The sequence below is a fragment of the Leptonychotes weddellii genome, chromosome 10, assembly GCF_054177405.1.
Source record: "Leptonychotes weddellii isolate Sample4059 chromosome 10, ASM5417740v2, whole genome shotgun sequence".
Classification (NCBI taxonomy): Eukaryota; Metazoa; Chordata; class Mammalia; order Carnivora; family Phocidae; genus Leptonychotes; species Leptonychotes weddellii.
Window position 1 is genome coordinate 63,819,881 of NC_138378.1, and position 17,583 is coordinate 63,837,463.

Here is a 17,583-nt window from a genome sequence, read left to right on the forward strand (position 1 = left end):
GAGTTGGTTAATTTTATCTTTAAAAACAGTAACAAAAATAAAATACTGGTGCATCTTTGTAAGACTTGTTTAGCAAGTAGATGTTGATTTTTTAAGTTTGGGAAGCACTGGCTGTAGATGATTTCTAAGGTTTTTCCCATGCTAAAAATTTGATTCCAAGTGTTATGAAGAAATGTAAGAAGAAACTGGTATTTTGAGAAAATTTTATGACTCCACAGCTGGTGATAGTCTCTGGAGGAAGTCTAGCCTGTATTCTCACAGACAATCCTCAAGACATATGGACATGGTATGGATCTGTCTTACATGCACAGTGTATATATTCCTTGTGAAAACATGTTATACTATAAACTATAGCCATTTGTATTGGAAATACTGTTTTCCGGTAAGTCTAATTTTGTAAAATAACCACACAGTTTTAACATAATAGGACATGATTTCTCAATATATTTTGCATAAATAAATTTAATATTTTAAACTTAAAGTGTATGGCCAGATTTGTAATATCTAAAGAGTTGAAATGGTTATAAAATAATTCTTGACTCAAAGTGGAAAAGAAGTAACACTAATTATTACATTTTAATCATATGTGGCCCCCATCTAATCTCACTTACATTTACCATTAAGTTTTATTATTAGGTTATAAAAAAAGAAGAGAAGCCAAAAAACATTTTTAAAGTTAGGGCTGACAGTGAAACAAGAGACAATAAAATAGGTAGATGTATTCATGGACAAAATATATTAGGTGGTACTAAAAAATATGAAAATTTTCTGATTGTGCTTATGTGATTATCTGCAATAGAACCGTTTTTAGTAATAGCTGGCTGTGAGAAAAGAAGCACAGTCAAAGATAAAAATGGAGAGGGCCTAGCCCCCACAACGATCTTGTTTAAGTACCAGAGAATGGCTTAATTTAAAGGATAGAAATTTTGTTAAGCAAGGATTCTCTATGGATTCTACTTCCTTTGGTCCAATTAATAAGAATAATAATTTAATGTAACAACATGTATAAAATAGTGATTTCCTCCCCATTTAGCAAGTTACATTTCAAAGCATTCCTTTCCAGATGCCAGGCTGAGTTATTAGCAGTAATATTTAGGCTGAGTCAAAATGGCAAAAACATTCCAGAAAAAGAGCTAAGATCTACTCCTCCAGAAGTAAGTGAATCAGGGTTATGGCTTTGTTTCATTTCATTTTTTTTTTTTTTTTTAATTCTGGGAATTAGAGATTCAAGTTTAGCTGATTCTGCTTTAAAAGTGCTATAACCACAGTAAGATAATTTTAAAGTTTATGACACTGCAGTTAGAGTTAGAAAATATTCTCTTTATCTTATATGGTTATTTTTTTAGCTAAAAGTTTGTATTAATTTGTAGTCCTAAAATTTGTTCCACTAAAAACACACTTGTTCATTTAAATTCTAATGTTAATTTTATTTTAGCACAGTATACTCATTTAAAAAGCTGTTTTAAGGACAAACACATAAAATTTAATAAATAGATTATAGAAGCAACAGTCTTCACTACTTTGTAAACTTACTACTTTTGAACAGAAAAATGCAAATTTCCAACACATTGAGTATGATTTGATTTGTTACTCTTTGACTCTATATAAAAAAAGAACTGGCAAAACTAATGTATTAATTGATTCCAAGTAAAAAAGTCATCTTAAAGGAAAGATGGTCCTTGAGTTCTTACATTTATCAGATGAAGAAAAGCGAAGAAACAGAATTAATACAAATGCTCCTAGTAACGTAAATCTGGTGGGGTTTCAAAGAATTATGAGTTATTATAAATTTATGAGTATTAACAATGTTTTAAATCTGAACAGTTTTATAAATATGGGCAATAGTTAATATTTGCTACAGGAAGTGTTAATGGAGTTACTATTTCCTTGAAAATAAAACAGGACAGAAGACATAGTTAAATGGCAAAAGAAAATGACATCTTTTTACATAGTTTCCTTAACACTGTACATGTACAACAGGAAGTGCACATTCTGGGGGAGGAAAGGAGTGAAGAGTGAAGGACAAGGAGAGGGAAGGAAGGGGAGCAAAAAAGGAGGGAGGGAGAAAATGAGCATTCTTTTTTGGGAGCAACAAAGTAAATATGACTTGGAAATGCCTTCTTGGTAATTACAGCATGCAACTATTTTAATATGCTTCCAGGTATCAAAGTAACAATCTTGTATCAGGTGACAAGAAATGTGAAAGAGGAGCATGTATTGTTAAGGTTTTTAAAGTCATGCAGAAAATGTACAATGCAATTAATATTTCATGCAGGCTTTGGTATGGTTACACATTCATATTTATACACATGCCATCATGTACAAGTGAATACTATGCCAGAATTTAAAAATAAAAATATAAGCCTAGCCAAACTATACTTTTCAACAGCAGCTTTTCAAATCAGATTAGAGAAGCACAGTGCATATCAAGTAACATCAGTATTATATTGTGCAGTTTTGATCAAACACAACCATATTCATACCAAACAGTCTGATTATCCTCAGAAACCAACAATGCAGCTTCTGTGTCATCAGGATGGAAGCATGCAGGAGTGATAAGGTTATTGCTATCTGCAGAAGACTGTGGGTTACTGTTACTAGGGTTCTGATTATCAGAAAACTGTTCGTTATCTTTCTTTGCAGCTTTATCTAAAGAGGCAGAAGCCTGGTCAGTTACTCTTGTGATTGGCCTGGGAGGTAACCCACTTATGTTACTAACTAGTTTTGTATTCAGGGATAAAAATGGCTGAGATGGATGAGCCACAGTAAATGACTCTCCACTATCTTCAGCTGATATTCCAAATGCATCATTAGACATATTAATAACGGCAAAAGTTTGGTTTAGAAAATGTGACTTTTCTGTTCTTGACTTTCTAGCCTGGGCATACAGAGACTTGGATTTATGTGTAGCTAAATCATTTTGCGCATGAGATCCTACAGCATGGGTTGGACTGTGAAGTGTATAAGAGGACCACTGGTGTAAAAGGTACTCACTAGATGTTGCAGTGATGCTGCTATCAGCAGTCGCTGGTGGTGAATCAACTGACATAGGCAGTCTACTGTCCTTGGTCAAAAAATCATGGATGCTTGTCCTTCGAGTAGTTCCTTCGGCAGTAGAGATCACACTGCTTGCACGAGGTAAAGTGGCGTAAGGATTACTATCTTTTGATTGTCGTGACAGAGAAGTTTCTTTTACTAATTTTATCTTTCTTTGAGTGCCTAGTGTAGGTTTTCCTGGAGAGCTAATGAAGTAGGCATCTTCAGTCTTTCGAGGACTGGGTCTCACAAATTGTTCAGGCTTACTTGTCCGTCTATCGTAGAAGTCTCCTGGGGTTTTTCCACTTACTGACCTGGCCAGACCACAGCTAACTGGTTTGTTTTTTCCCAGAAAGTCAGAAGAAACAGACAAACTTTTCATTACTTCATCTAAAAGATTCTCTTGACTTGAGGACTTTATCTGTTAAAAAAGATACCACAACAGATTAGTGAATGCAGCCAAGCTTTTACTTTCCTGATATATTAGATTGTATGATATAAAACTGCTAAGCACCCCTTAACTTAAAAAGAAGCTCTATAGTTCAGTCACAGAAATTTAACTTGCAGTGTCGATCTAAATTAAGGTCCTACCAGGTAGAACTAACCTGTATTGAGGTAAGCTTGTTGCTTTCTTCCAAAAACTGTTGTAGAGTAACAACTTCACTTCCAGGGGAACCAGTTTTGATCTTGTGATGTGCTCGACTCTCTAACGAATCAGGCATTTTGTGCTGGAGCATTGGACTTGATCTGGTCTGTCTTTTCAAATACTGAATTGGACTGCTACCACTGCTGGACCAAGTCTCATGATCATGAAGCAGGCTAAATTCTCCACTGCTGTGGCTCTGTGGCCTGCTTTGGATATTAACTGCACCTGCTTTTGGAGTAAATGGTGTGTTAAGAGTTCGGTAACAGAAATGAGACTAAAACTAAGTAATAACATTTGTTGACTGGATTCTTATGAATAGCTAAACTAACTTTCAAGCTTTATTTAGAAATGCTTAGTAAACTGTGTTCATCTTTCATCAGTCTAACATTGTCTATCCTAGTCTCATTTTGACAAAAATATTTTGAGTTCTACAAGGGCAAATACTTGCTTTCTCCACTACACTCAGAGCCAAACTACAAATAAGTAAATGATACATTTTTTAAAATTCAGGTTCAAGTAACTGTAAAACACCTCACAATTTAGAACAAAATATGATTATATGAATTTTAAATTATTTCAGAATGTTAAAACCAGAATACAAATTCAGAAGTTAAAAATTCTAATTCTTTGCCTCTCTATGAAATCTTCATTCCTTACTTGAAGGTTTCTCTGTTCATCCTGAATGAATAAACTTAAAGAAGTTTTCTTAAAATTTAAATAGCAGGCATATAAAGGAAAATCAATGGAGATATGACATACTTAGCAAGTTCTAGTAAAAATACAAAATCATGTTGTATATTTTATTCTGTAATGTCTGAGTCATCTGATTGTTCCTGCTTTCCACTGTTGGCATGTGGCTATATAGCATTAATTTTTTTTTAAAGATTTTATTTATTTATTTGACAGAGAGAGACAGGGAGAGAGGGAACACAAGCAGGGGGAGTGGGAGAGGGAGAAGCAAGGCTTCCCGCTGAGCAGGGAGCCCGACACGGGGCTCGATCCCAGGACTCTGGGATCATGACCTGAGCTGAAGGCAGATGCTTAACGACTGAGCCACCCAGGCGCCCCATATATAGCCTTAAAAGACTCAACTGAGTTTGAGCAACTATACAGAATGCACATTACTAGTTCTGGATAAAAGCTCCCTAATGTTTAATGCTATTCCTTATGTGGATTCTAATTGATACCAAACTGTATAGAGATAGTATCAAGATGGAAAATACAACTTTCCACGGTTTCCTAATCAGAGAGAGTAAAGTGGGTCATGAAAGAATCTGGCTCAAGTTATATAACATTTTATAAAAAGATTTTCTTAAATTTTCAAATCAGGAAAGAAATACTTCATATTTTCAGACTAAACTTTTCTACTGGATATAAGAACATGATTATAAAAATAAAAAAACAATCCCTTCTTGAGATCAGATTTTTCATACCACTGCAACAGAGTCATAGCATTAATGATAAAATTACAATTGAGACAAAATGATTTTATAATACAAAAAGCAACAGAACAAATTATAATTTGACAATTCTGGACTTGAGAGAATAACTATTTTCACCAACTTTTATAATCTATTAAACAATTCCAGAATCCGAGTAGGCAGTAAACCTTTAAGGGAAAAAGTACTAGTCAAGGCCTCTAGACATTTACATAAAAACCTTACCTTAGAATGCACATTAAAAAATTAAGAAAAAATCCTGAAGTAATTCTTTATATAAGCTGTGTGCATCCATTTGTCTGTTATACACAAACATAACTGTCTTCTTAAATTTAAAAAGTTATTTCCCCTTATTTCGTCAATAACTTAAGCTAAAAGTATTTCTAAAACACTTCTATAATGGGAGTTCAATGCACATGCCTCATGAGAAAATTAAGGACAACCCATTTTCATGACAAAGACAAAACGTAAGAAAAATAAGGACCTACAGATATTTTTGAAGTTAAAAATTACATAAAAATATTTTATCTGTGAAGATGAAAAATGGCAACCAAAGTAACTGCTCCTGTTTTTACATTTATACACATTGTATACACTGTATTACAATGTAAGAAGTATAAAATGTTCCAAGGAACTATGTTCCAAACATAGATGATTTGGATTTTATACTTTACCCCAGAAACTTCATCAATCTTCTAATTATAAAATCTGGAAATGGATGGACAATATTAATAAATCTACCTACAGCATACCTTTGACTTCATGGAGTGAAGCATTATTATTACTATTGCTAGTGGATGTTCTGCCACTATCAAGGCTGGCTGGTCTTGAAGCTAAATGAAAAAATCAGGAGACAGTGTGATAAAACTTCTAGCTAATGACATTGAACTTTTACATTCTGAGCACAGAATGCTTTGAGGAAACGATCATGCATACTTTCACAGACTGAGCATGCCCAGAGTTGAATCTTACAGATTAGAGAGCAAAAGCATTTCCAGATAGTTTAGTTAGACACTTTAGAATAAGACACTTCTGAAACACTAATTGAGATCCAAAGAAAAGGAAATAAAGTGCATATTTAGATTTGGAAATGATTTCTAGATGGATACCAGAACTGTTTTGGCTGAGTTGAGTGACATGACAAAAAGAAAAAGAAAAAAAAGTGCTAGTGATTAGGTCACTTACAACAGATCAGACAAGGAACCCTGCACACTGCAGATGCCACGGACAGGAGGAACATGAGCATCTGCACAGTTAATGTCCTGCATTCCTATCCGTACAAGGGAAACAATTGCAGTTAACATGACCCTACCCTGTTTCTTAAAATCCTACTTATGTATGAAATTCCCTCAACATACTATCCATTTATTATTAATATTTTAGTTTGGCAAGATACGGTTTTGCAGATCTCTCCAGAAACTTAAAAATCTAAAATGCTCACCACTGCAGAAAATGTGTTTCTCAGAGTTCATCCTTTATCGAACTAAATATTTTTTAAACCAATGGTAAAATATGTTCCTCATAACTTTAACCTTATACCAAAATGGCAACAAAATTACCTTTGAGCATTGTGCAGGCATACTTTATAAATGACCCTGACCAAGAGAGACACTACTTAGGATGAAGCAATAACCTTAAAAGGGGCAAAAGGGAGTATTAGGTTCGAAGAAATGGCAGAAGTAGTTATGAGATGCAGGTTAGAGAAAACATGCTTGCTGACAATGCCACATTCACCAAATCAATGCCAGAGCCTCAGCATTCCCATTCTGTATGGAATATGTACTCTCTAAATAAAGTTCGTATCTTACCATGAACTCTTGATCCCGTACTAGAATCATCACTAATACCTTGTGGACTTATGTCTTCAAAGGATGTAGTATCTACATAAAATAGCAAAATGGATATAAAAATATTTTTAAACAAAAAACACCCCATTTAAAAATTTCATTTATGCAGATATGGATATTCTTTTTCAATCACATGTAACACATCTTGATTTAACATATTTCACAGACTTAACCAGAAACTGGAACTAGGAATAAGAAACAGAATAGACTTAACCAGAAACTCGAACTAGGAATAAGAAACAGAATAGCTGTGATGAGAGTTGACTCGCTTAACACCAGAAGCAGTGAAACAATCTCCCCAAGGACCCTGCAAAGCAAAGCAAGAGCCGGGGTTGTTCTACATGGTTCTCTCTGGTTGAAGTTATATTGTTTTTAGTTTTTTTTTTTTTTAAGCTTCTATCATCACTTTTTCCCTTTCTCACTCTTTACTTGGCTTACTTTTCCTTTTCTTGTTAGTTCATCAGCTGTTTATTATGAAAGGCCTAGGAAAGATTTTAATTATTTGTATGATGTTTTAAATTTCTGAAATGCTTTGAAAATTCTCTTAAATCGAATCCAGACTGTTTTAGTAAATTATTTCAGGTTGTTGCTGTCAAAAAGTACACATGGAAAAGTCAAATTAAAATTCCTGTTGTCAACAGTTACACCACAGTGCAAAGAGCAGACAGCCTATACCTTTATTATTAACCAACTGCTTGGATCTGAAGCCTGTAGAAGAGTTGACAGTTGAAAAGTTGATGGCTGTAGTAGAGAAGGCCATAGCTCCCAATTCTTTTCTCCTTTTACCCGTTGAAATATCATCAGGAACCTCCAAATTCTCAGTACTACCTGTCCACTGTCCTCCTGCTAGGACCATGGACTGCACCAGGTCATTCATGGCTGGGATGCAAATGAAAGCAAATGAATCAGCATGGTTAATGTATCTGCTCTTATTTCTATCTTGTATTATAAATGATCTGGTTTTTGTTTATGGATTAATGCAAATGAACATCAAAGACTATAACCACAAGGTCATTAGAATTATGACATGCATTCAGCTGAATGAAATGAGTAGGCCAAAGGCTGATAAATTTCAGTAAATATTTTTATCCCACCTCCACCCCCTTTAAAGATAGGAAAAGGAATTTTACTCTGTACAACTGCCATGCTTTTGCGCAGTGATGTGCAATATAATTAGAAGCCTTCATAATGTGGTTTTGTGATGACAGAAATGGAATGAATAAAGGTAAGATGGAGAGCAGTTCTTATACAGCATCATTATTGAAAATGACAAAGAGTCCTTGGTCAGAGCAGGTTACTGAAGAAATCATTCATTTTATGTATCAAATAAGTATACCATTCAATAAAAACCTGAAAGAGATGATATCCAAAGTGACATTTAATTTGATTATGTAATTACCCATACCACTTAAAAAAAAGAGTATTAATATATAAAGAATGACAAACGTTTTCAAGGGTTACAGGCCATTTTATTTATTTGTTTGTTTAATTTAGTTCATTAAGAAAATAAATTCCTAATGCTAAAGGTTTTGTTATATTTTAAGTAAATTTATTTGGGAAAAAATTCTCTATGGCATAGAAAATTAGGTTTTTTTTTCTGCCAACTTTTAGAAGGCACTGGAAATTTATAAGTATATTACACGTATGACTAAACATATATGCATGTATATGTATCAGTGAACATATAATGCGACTTCAGTGCCAGTTTTGAAAAAAAAATTCTTCCAGCTCCTTGAATTAGAGGAAGACTGCACTTTGCAAAATACGAAGATTGGCACAGTCCAGAGAAAGGTTAGTGAAAAATTAGTAATGGAAGCCAGTGTAGTCATTTGAAAGAAGCTGAACTGTCATAAAGTCTTACACATGGAACGACGGTAGCAGGCCTTCATTTTGTCTTTATCCTTCGGTCTGTTCCTCAAAAAGGGCAGTCTTTTCAGTGCAACCACTTTAATGTCAGAGCATGAGGAAAAACAGAAACAGAAAAATGAAAGAAAAAAGGGAGAAGAACAGATGGGAGTTAAATGTTGAAATTAAGGACAGAAATGAATGTCTGAGTTTCAGCTATGTATGCTATACTAAAGCTATTATTCTCATGCTGCTGAGTGATAATGAAATATGAAATATGTACTTTGACACTTTAAAATACTTGGAAAGCACTGAAGACAATGATGAGGAACATATACTTTGAAAGCTTGGATTGGCTAAAGTCCTACAAATACAGGAACTGATTAAAGTACTTACTGAAGAAACAATTTTCCTCGTTAAGTTATAAAGGTATACCTTTAAAATTAGGGCTATTAGTGGGCCACAGCATCCATGATGAAAATGTACAAGGCTTTTCAATCCTCTATTTTAACCTTTTAAATAAAAAGACTTCATCTTGGAAAAAAGTTACTTAGGAAAATGAACATTTTACAGGAGTATTCTAGTAATATATATCAACAAAAACGTGGGTGCCCAGGGAATGTTTAAAACAATCTAAAGAAACTTTTTCAAAACTTTCATTATTTTCTTAAACTTTAACAAAGGAAATAGGGAATTATTTTTTGGGGTTAATCTGAATTCTGGTGCATTATTTAACAGCACCATGAAAATATTTATTCTTCTGAGCAAAGTCTTTCAAAAAATGACATGAGCAATTACATTCATTTCATTTTGCAAAAGGTTGGATAGGGAAAAGAGAAAAGCTAGCACTAAGCTCTGTTCAGACTAAAAGATAAGAGGCACCCTAATGTAAGCAAAAACGACAGAGAAATACATATTTATAACATTTTTAGGTATTTTGAAGGGCTTTTTGGGTGAGTTTATTAAGAAAAACAAAGGTAGCACTGTGCAGAAAAATTCTGTAAATGAAAATTAGAATTAGAATTATAGTGTCATTAGCATAAAAATTAAAATGCTCACTAGAGTCACTAACATTCTTGAGTTATATTTTAATAAGATTCAAATACAGAAAACTGTTACACCTTTTTGGAACTGCAATTTAGGAGTTAGGGAGATGATGTGAATAAAGACTTAACAGCATATTGTATACAGCCTTAATGACGATACTCCTTCTTAAGGTTTGCCATCATCTTGTAAATAATCAAAGTTTTTCTCCATTAAGAAGAATGCAATGGACATACAGCTTTTTAACTTATTTGACTGCTATTAGGTACAGTCATGATTCATTTAGGCTTTTAATTTGACCTATTTCTTTTCTGGCTTGGTAAACACAGCTGTTTTTAATGATTAAAAAGAAATGAACTGAAAGCAATGTAAAAATGGACATTTGGCTAAAACAAAGCTGAGTGGTGGCAGCATGCACATGTTGTCTTGTTTAGATACTTCTGTTTCAACTGTTTTCCAAAGACTGCTTTACTGACAGACAGGATAAAAGGATTAAATTTGCCAGTGGTGGAATGTGATCCTTCTATGTCAACTAGTTTGTAGATATACAATATTCTTTTTCCAACATACTGAAATTCAGGGAACATTAGCATTGCTGGGTTTTTGTTTATTTAAAAAATTCTAAAACTGAAGAACTACAGGAAAGGAGAATATTACTGCCTTCTGATCCTTATTCTGGATGTTCCAGCCGGGAGTATGAAAGAATGTCAGCTTTATATTAAAAACAGACAAGTTGACCTCAACAAAGACTGTTGTGCCTTTCTTGTGTTACATTATCATATCTGAACTGAAATCTTTCTTTAGGGGGCCTGACTGGCCCAGTCGGTAGAGCATGCGACTCTTGATCTCAGAGTTGTGAGTTCAAGCCCCATGCTGGGTGTAGAGCTTACTTAAAAAAAAAGAAAAAAGAAAAAAAAAGAAAGAAATCAATCCCTTATGAAATATCTTCCTTTAATTGGAAAAAAACTAAGTAGACCTATTACCATTTCTCATTTAATATGATGTCAGATATTTTACCTCTAAAGGTAACATAAAATTGAATTATCTGGCATCTTTTTAAGATAAACCTGATGATTTCTCTACAAGAATATTCAGAAATTTCATGTAGATTTGACTGATAAGACTAGATAGCAAAAAACCCAGGTAATGGTAATCTTGTGTGGGGATAGAGAATTTAAACACTTTCTTGAGACTAATACACATACACAAGTATGTATGTATGCATGAATACTTATGGATTCTAGTTTTTAGGGTGCTATAGTTGTATTCTGAAATATAAGCTATAATGAATGCCTCATCTACACCCTAAAATACTGTCTTTTCAGAGATAATTCCCCTGAGGCCAAAACACTATAGTTTTTTGAGTGTTTTGAGAGTTGCCAGAAGGAGTGTCTATCCCTGGGGAAAGTAGTAGCTGTTTTTGCCTATTTACTTCAAAAGAATAGCAGTGAAATTATATAGAACTATTTCATATAGATATACATATACACACACACACACACACACACACACAAATACATATTTTTTAATTTAGTGACTCTGGTGATAGTATGAGTGGATTCAAAGTATCTTGTTTACATATTCTATAAGAATATTGTTAGTAGTCAACTTGTGGGACATCTTCAAAGGGCCTAGCACTGGATTCTTTTCTCTTTCTCTTAAAATATACTTCTTTAGGCTTTTACTTTGCTCTTGTTTAGTTAAGCACACTAGTAATGAAATAAAAATATTATGAGTTGTATAGGGCATGTTATGATGTGATACTGCTATATTTGTAATTTAAAAAATTAAATCACAATTTTATAAACAAGCTTATATCAATTTTAATCGATCCTTTACCAAGCAATCCCTCAACAATTTTTACAACCTTCAGTTACTTCTAAATCATTGAATAACATTCTCTTCGAATTCACATCTATTTTTCTTTGCTTCTCACCAATGTAACTTTGCTCCAATTTGACACCAAAGTATATGAATAAAACCCCATTATAAAAATGCCTTATTATTCTATTTAGTTACAAAAAATTATCAAGATGAGCACATAAACATTTCTCACCTACTCTTCATAATCACCCTGTGCAGTATGACACAAAGGTAAAAGAAAGGTGTACCCGTATTAATACAACTAACAAGTGGCAGGGATATTCTGGCTCTTATCTCAATGCTCTTTGGACAGTGTTTTTCCTCCCTGGCTAAATGATGGTATCTCTGTGTTTGGTATTCTTCTAAACACATAATACAGAAAATCATGTGGTTATGCAGTACTGCAGTACACAATGAATTTTATAATCAGATAGAGTTAAAAAGAAATGCATTCATCAGACTATTACCCCAAAGGACTGCTGAAGTTATAAGTTAAAAGAAATCTTTTGAAAGGATTCTAAATCAATACTAGAGATCACAAATGTTTAAAGAGTTTAAGCACTCACTGCTGCTTTTCTTGGTCCCCAAAGTTTGGCCATCTTCTAAAGAGTTTGAACCTACTGAAGAACTATCTTGACTATCTTGATGGGGGAGCTGAAGAAATCCTTCACTGGAGTCTGAGCGGGTAGGTGTTAATGTTAGAGATTTCTGACGTTCCCGATTAATATCTTTTTTAGACTTAATCAATTTTCTCATTTTTAGAGTAATCCAGTTGCCTCTCCTAATAGAATAATTTAAAAAACTCTTATCAGTCTAAAATTCAACATATAAATCCTTCACAAAATTAAAAGTCTTAACTTTCTTTTTTTTTCCAAAATAAAAATGAATAAAATTTGGTTAACAGTACCTTCTAGGAGGAGATGGGTCATAAAATTTGTACTGATCCATTATCTTCTCTTCTAATTTCTCCTTTTGTCGTCTTAATTCATTTAACTTATCACTATAAAAATAAAAATTTAGGACATGTATCATATTTTGTACAGTTATGAATATTAAATTATTTTGTGACTACAATCTAACTTCTGTCCAAAACATAAACAAATATAGATATTAGAGTTGACAACTAAGTATTAGGTATTAACAATGGGATATTTTTCCAAGTTTCTCATTTTCTTCATATTTACAAACTTACTTAATAAAAGGATATAGAATTTAAAATTCAATTCTTTAATACAATTTATTTGTTTGAAGAAAATTTTCCATATTATATTCTCATCATGACAAAGGAATTCTGTCAACATCTTTTAATAGCTGTTAAGGGACATTAAATTAACAGTGACTATTCTATTCTTGGATCTGTTAGTATCTCACATTGTTTTGGAATGAAAGGTGATTTAATATAATTTATGTGAGTAAAAAACTAAAATTTTCAATAGTCTGCTTATAGTTGTGGATATAATAAATAATCTTGCAACCACATCTTCATGCAAACAGACTTTTTTCCTTTATGGCAGAATTATTTAGGCTTAATTTACCTTTAGAGAACTATTTCCTGCCACCAGCAATAAATGAGACATATGCCAGATAAATGAGACTAAGATGTGGTAAAACTAGTGAATACTAGTTTTGAAGTATATAAGAAGTTTTGAATTGATATAAGCTTGTTTATAAAATACACTAGTTTCACCACATCTTAGTCTCATTTATCTCCTTGATGGTATATATTACATAGGGAAACATCAAAGATCATAGACTAAAGTAAATGATCCAAAAAAAATGTGATGCCAAACTGTGATGTTGTTTACTCAACAAATATTTAGTGATCATTTTAAATGAGGAAGACACAAAGAGTATATAAAGACAACAGTAGCCCAACTCTGCTTATAACACAATAGGAGAGAGAACAAATATACATAAATGACGATTACAATCCAAGGCAGGAGTGGTGCCAAAATAAAAGCACTGTATTAAGTACAAGAGAAACTTATAAAGAGGAAAATATTTCTATCTTGGATGACCGAAGAAAGCCTCATGGAGAGAATGGCCATATTAGATAGACTGAAAAGATAAGAATGCTAAATTAAGCAGTTTATAGTTGGTGGGAAGCAGGGAGGGATTTTCAGGTTTAGATTTTGCTCAATAGGAAATCAGAAGCTTGAAGGTTTCATTAGAAAGTGACATTATGAAATCTTTGCTGTAGGTACCTTAACTCCATAATGAAATAGTATCTATCAGAAAGGATGGTAGTAAAGAAAGCATCCAGGAGGCTAATGAGGTAGTCTAGTTGAGTGGTTAGGCTGAATTAGGGAAGTGGGAACCAGAACAAATGGATTTGAGAGATTTTTTTGAAGAAGATGCTTTGTGAACACAGGTTGCCAAGAGTTACACCACAGCACAATGGCAGATGGTCTATACCTCCCAAATGTTTTCTTTTTACCTTTTGAAATATCATCAGCAATCTCCAAATTCTCAGTATTACCTGTTCCCTGTCACTCCTGCTAGGACCATGTGACAGAGGCACTCAACTAGAACTGTCTGACTTGTAAGTTGGATTTTTTAATTTAAATTCAAAAAGTCAAAATAGATATTAATATTTCTAAGTCAACTATACAGATACAATTACTGAAACTTTGGAAATGGATTATTTACCAAGGGCCAGAATATTAAGATATTCTAAAGATATCCAAAGATAAAGCTTTGGATAATGCCTTTGCTTGAAGGACAGAAAACTTAAATGTCAAGAGCTTTACATATACTTATTACTTAAGCAGAAACACCTTTTAAGGCAGAGAATAAAGGAACACATGCTCCTGAAAGGGTTGAAAGTGTAGTCCAAAGTGGCCAGCCACAAATGTGAAATTTCTCTGAAGTTTTGCATTTATCTTAAAAGCTCATGCAAACTCTGCTTTTTGCTCCATACTATACCTGTCTGTTAATATAAAAATCATGTTCCCTGCCCCAAATTTTATAAGAAAACTGATGCTTCGAAAAATGTATGATATATCCTGGTTTCATATGTGCCCTAGCTCACCATCATATATAACATGCCTAAAAGGCATAGATGTATTATTTCATTTGTTTCTTAAGATAATCTTGGAAGTAGATGTTATATCTCTATTTTAGAGAAAAAGACACAATGATCAAAGAACCATAGTAACTCACCTATGGTCACATAGCTAGTGACTGAAGAACTGGCATTTGAATTAGGAACTGCCTAATTTCAACATCTGTGCTATTTCTATTATACTATGGTGTTTCTCATTTAGGGAATAGGGGAAGTGAAGAATTTAGTAAAGGTGAATCTTGGTGCAATACAAGGACTATTCACTGAGTTTCTCAGGCCCAAATCCCTGATTTTACCAGATTCCTCTACTACTAATGGAAATATAACTTACCAATATTAAACCTTGTCAATTCTATCTCTTACATCTGGTATTTCATCTCAACTACCGCCGCTTATGAATTATGATTCACTAGATTATTACAACAGTCTTTCTAAAACTTATTCCTTGTCTCTATTCTCAGGACCTCCAATCCATACTCTAAAATGCCATCAGTGCCTTTTTAAAAAAACACAAATCTGATCATTTTATTCCCCTGCTCAAAGTTTTCAGCAACTCCTTTGTATGGCATAGAAAAACCTTTGTGGATCCTAAGTTTTTAGCCACTTCTCTATTGCTCCTTCTTCCTCAATTTTGCTCCAGCAAGAACTATTAATTTTTAGGCCCTACCATAACACACCTTCATCACACCTTCATGTTATTGCATTTGTGCTCCCTTGGCCTGATATGTCTCCTCAGGCAAACTCCCATGAGTCTTTAAGTCTCAGCTTGAGCAACCATCTTTGGAAAGCCCACCTTGCCCCTGCCAGACTAAGATACTCCTTCCACTGTATTTGCTGTATTTCTATGGCCTCCTACACATACTTCCATTGTAGCAATTATTTGTATTTCTTGCTTTATGTTACTAGTTCCTTAAGAGCAGAATCTGTGTGTTTTCATGTTAGTATTTCTGGTTACTAGCATAGTGCCTAGAACATAAGCATTCAAAAAAATGTATGGAGAAATAATAATGTTGAAAATTAAAAAAAAATTAGCAGTGAGTTTTCTCTGTCACCAGTTGGCAATGATAAAATCATGAGTATTATTTCAACATTATTTGGTACCTACATGTACTGTCTTTGTTCAACATGAAAGAGATCCTTGCTTTCCATATTCTGCTCCAATAGTGTTCTGTTCTGTAGCATTAATGTCTGAATTTGATCTAGTAGATGTCGATTTTCTTCTTCTAAATTTCCTTTAAGTTGGCTTAGCAACTGTTTAAACACAAACATTTTAAAAAAAATCAACATTTACATTTAACATAAATGAACCAAAACATCTGAAAAATATAAAGTCTTGGGGTTCCTGGGTAGCTCAGTTGGTTGAGTGTCCAACTCTTAGTTTCGGCTCAGGTCATGATTTCAGGGTCAGGAAATCGAGCCTGTATCAGGCTCCACGCTTTGCAGGGAGTCTGCTTGAGATTCTCTCTCTCCCTCTCCCTCTGATCCTCCTCCCACTCCCACACACTCTCTAAAATCAATCAATCAATCTTAAAAAAGAAAAAGACTTAGGTCTTCTGCTACTTGGGCAATTAGGTGGTTGCACTTTGATCAGAACATGAATGATTATTTTAGTTATAATGAGAACTAAAATGCTGAGTTATGTGCTGTACACATTTTTAAAAATTCTTACAAACACTGGGTTAAACATATAATAAATTATCTAGTTTCAAAAACACTTGCTTTCTTATTTAACTTATAGTCTGAATGCTACCTGGCCTTCTATTTAAGGAACTATAAAAACTGGACAAGTAAATTAACTGGCTTCAATGAGCTCATCTATAAAATGAGAATAACTCACACCCCTGACTATTGTAAGGATTAAATAATATATGTAAAGTATCTTGTGTCATGCCTTTAACACATAGTAGGTACCTCATTCTTTCCTCAATCACTGTTTTTTAGGAACCTTACACGTTTGTACATAGTTTTTATGGCTTGGTCAAAGGGACTCAGGTAATCTTGTCAATGGTTGGTATTACTAGCTGATACTACTGGTATTTGGGTTGCCAGCAGCATTGGGCTGCTTCTTTGTAGTTAGAAGAAACTAGAAATGTGCCTTAGTTAGGCCGGAGATTCCAGTAGAAGTCAGAAATCCCAAAGTAGTGATTTTCAAAATTCAGCATCACTCGTAGAGACTATTAAAAAATGTAGATTTCCAGGAGCACCTGGGTGGCTCAGTCGGTTGAGCTTCCAACTTTTGGTTTCGGCTCAGGTCATGATCTCAGGGTTATGAGATCGAGCCCCACCTGGGGCTCCATGATCAGCTTGGAGTCTCCTTGAGATTCTTTCCTCCTCCCCCTCCCTTCCCCCCGCTCCTCCCCCTGCTTGCACCTGTGTGCACACACGCTCTCTCAAATAAAAAAATAAATCTATCTCTTAAAAAAATGTGGATTTCTGGGTCCTAGCATTCAAATTCAACCAGTGTGGAGAACAGCCCAGAGAGCTATACTTTAAAAAAAAAAAAAAAAAAGCGCCAACAAGACCTTCTGCAAAAAAAAAAAAAAGAAAAAGAAACAGACGTTTTGTAAACTCTTAAGATACAGAAAAGCAGACAGTATAATACTATGAATATCCATAAATAGCCATTTAGATCTAACCACCATCACTACTGTGCTGTATTTGTTTTATCTATATATTGTTAAATTGAAACACAACATATGGTAGATTCATTGCAAAACTGAACGCAGTTTTTCTCTTCCCTGTATCTATACCCTCTTGTGCTGTGACTTCTTGCTCTTACCATCAAGAAGTAGAATTTAT

General features: G+C 33.8%; 1 protein-coding gene across 3 annotated transcripts in view; it reads right to left on the reverse strand.

Moving 5' to 3' along the window:
* Window positions 1-17,583, reverse strand: part of CCDC88A (coiled-coil and HOOK domain protein 88A) — a 51,463-nt gene that overhangs the window by 5,068 nt on the left and 28,812 nt on the right. For 2 of the 3 annotated variants that reach the window (XM_081833556.1, XM_081833557.1), the window contains exons 12-20: window positions 15,890-16,035; window positions 12,628-12,720; window positions 12,287-12,501; window positions 8,830-8,913; window positions 7,644-7,847; window positions 6,930-7,001; window positions 5,874-5,954; window positions 3,642-3,910; window positions 2,995-3,457 (exon numbers count right to left, since the gene is read on the reverse strand). In XM_081833556.1, coding sequence (XP_081689682.1) covers window positions 2,995-3,457; window positions 3,642-3,910; window positions 5,874-5,954; window positions 6,930-7,001; window positions 7,644-7,847; window positions 8,830-8,913; window positions 12,287-12,501; window positions 12,628-12,720; window positions 15,890-16,035 — 1,627 coding nt within the window. Of the gene's footprint in view, window positions 1-462; window positions 3,458-3,641; window positions 3,911-5,873; window positions 5,955-6,929; window positions 7,002-7,643; window positions 7,848-8,829; window positions 8,914-12,286; window positions 12,502-12,627; window positions 12,721-15,889; window positions 16,036-17,583 lie in introns of those variants that run through there. The other variant, XM_081833555.1, reaches the window with a different exon arrangement.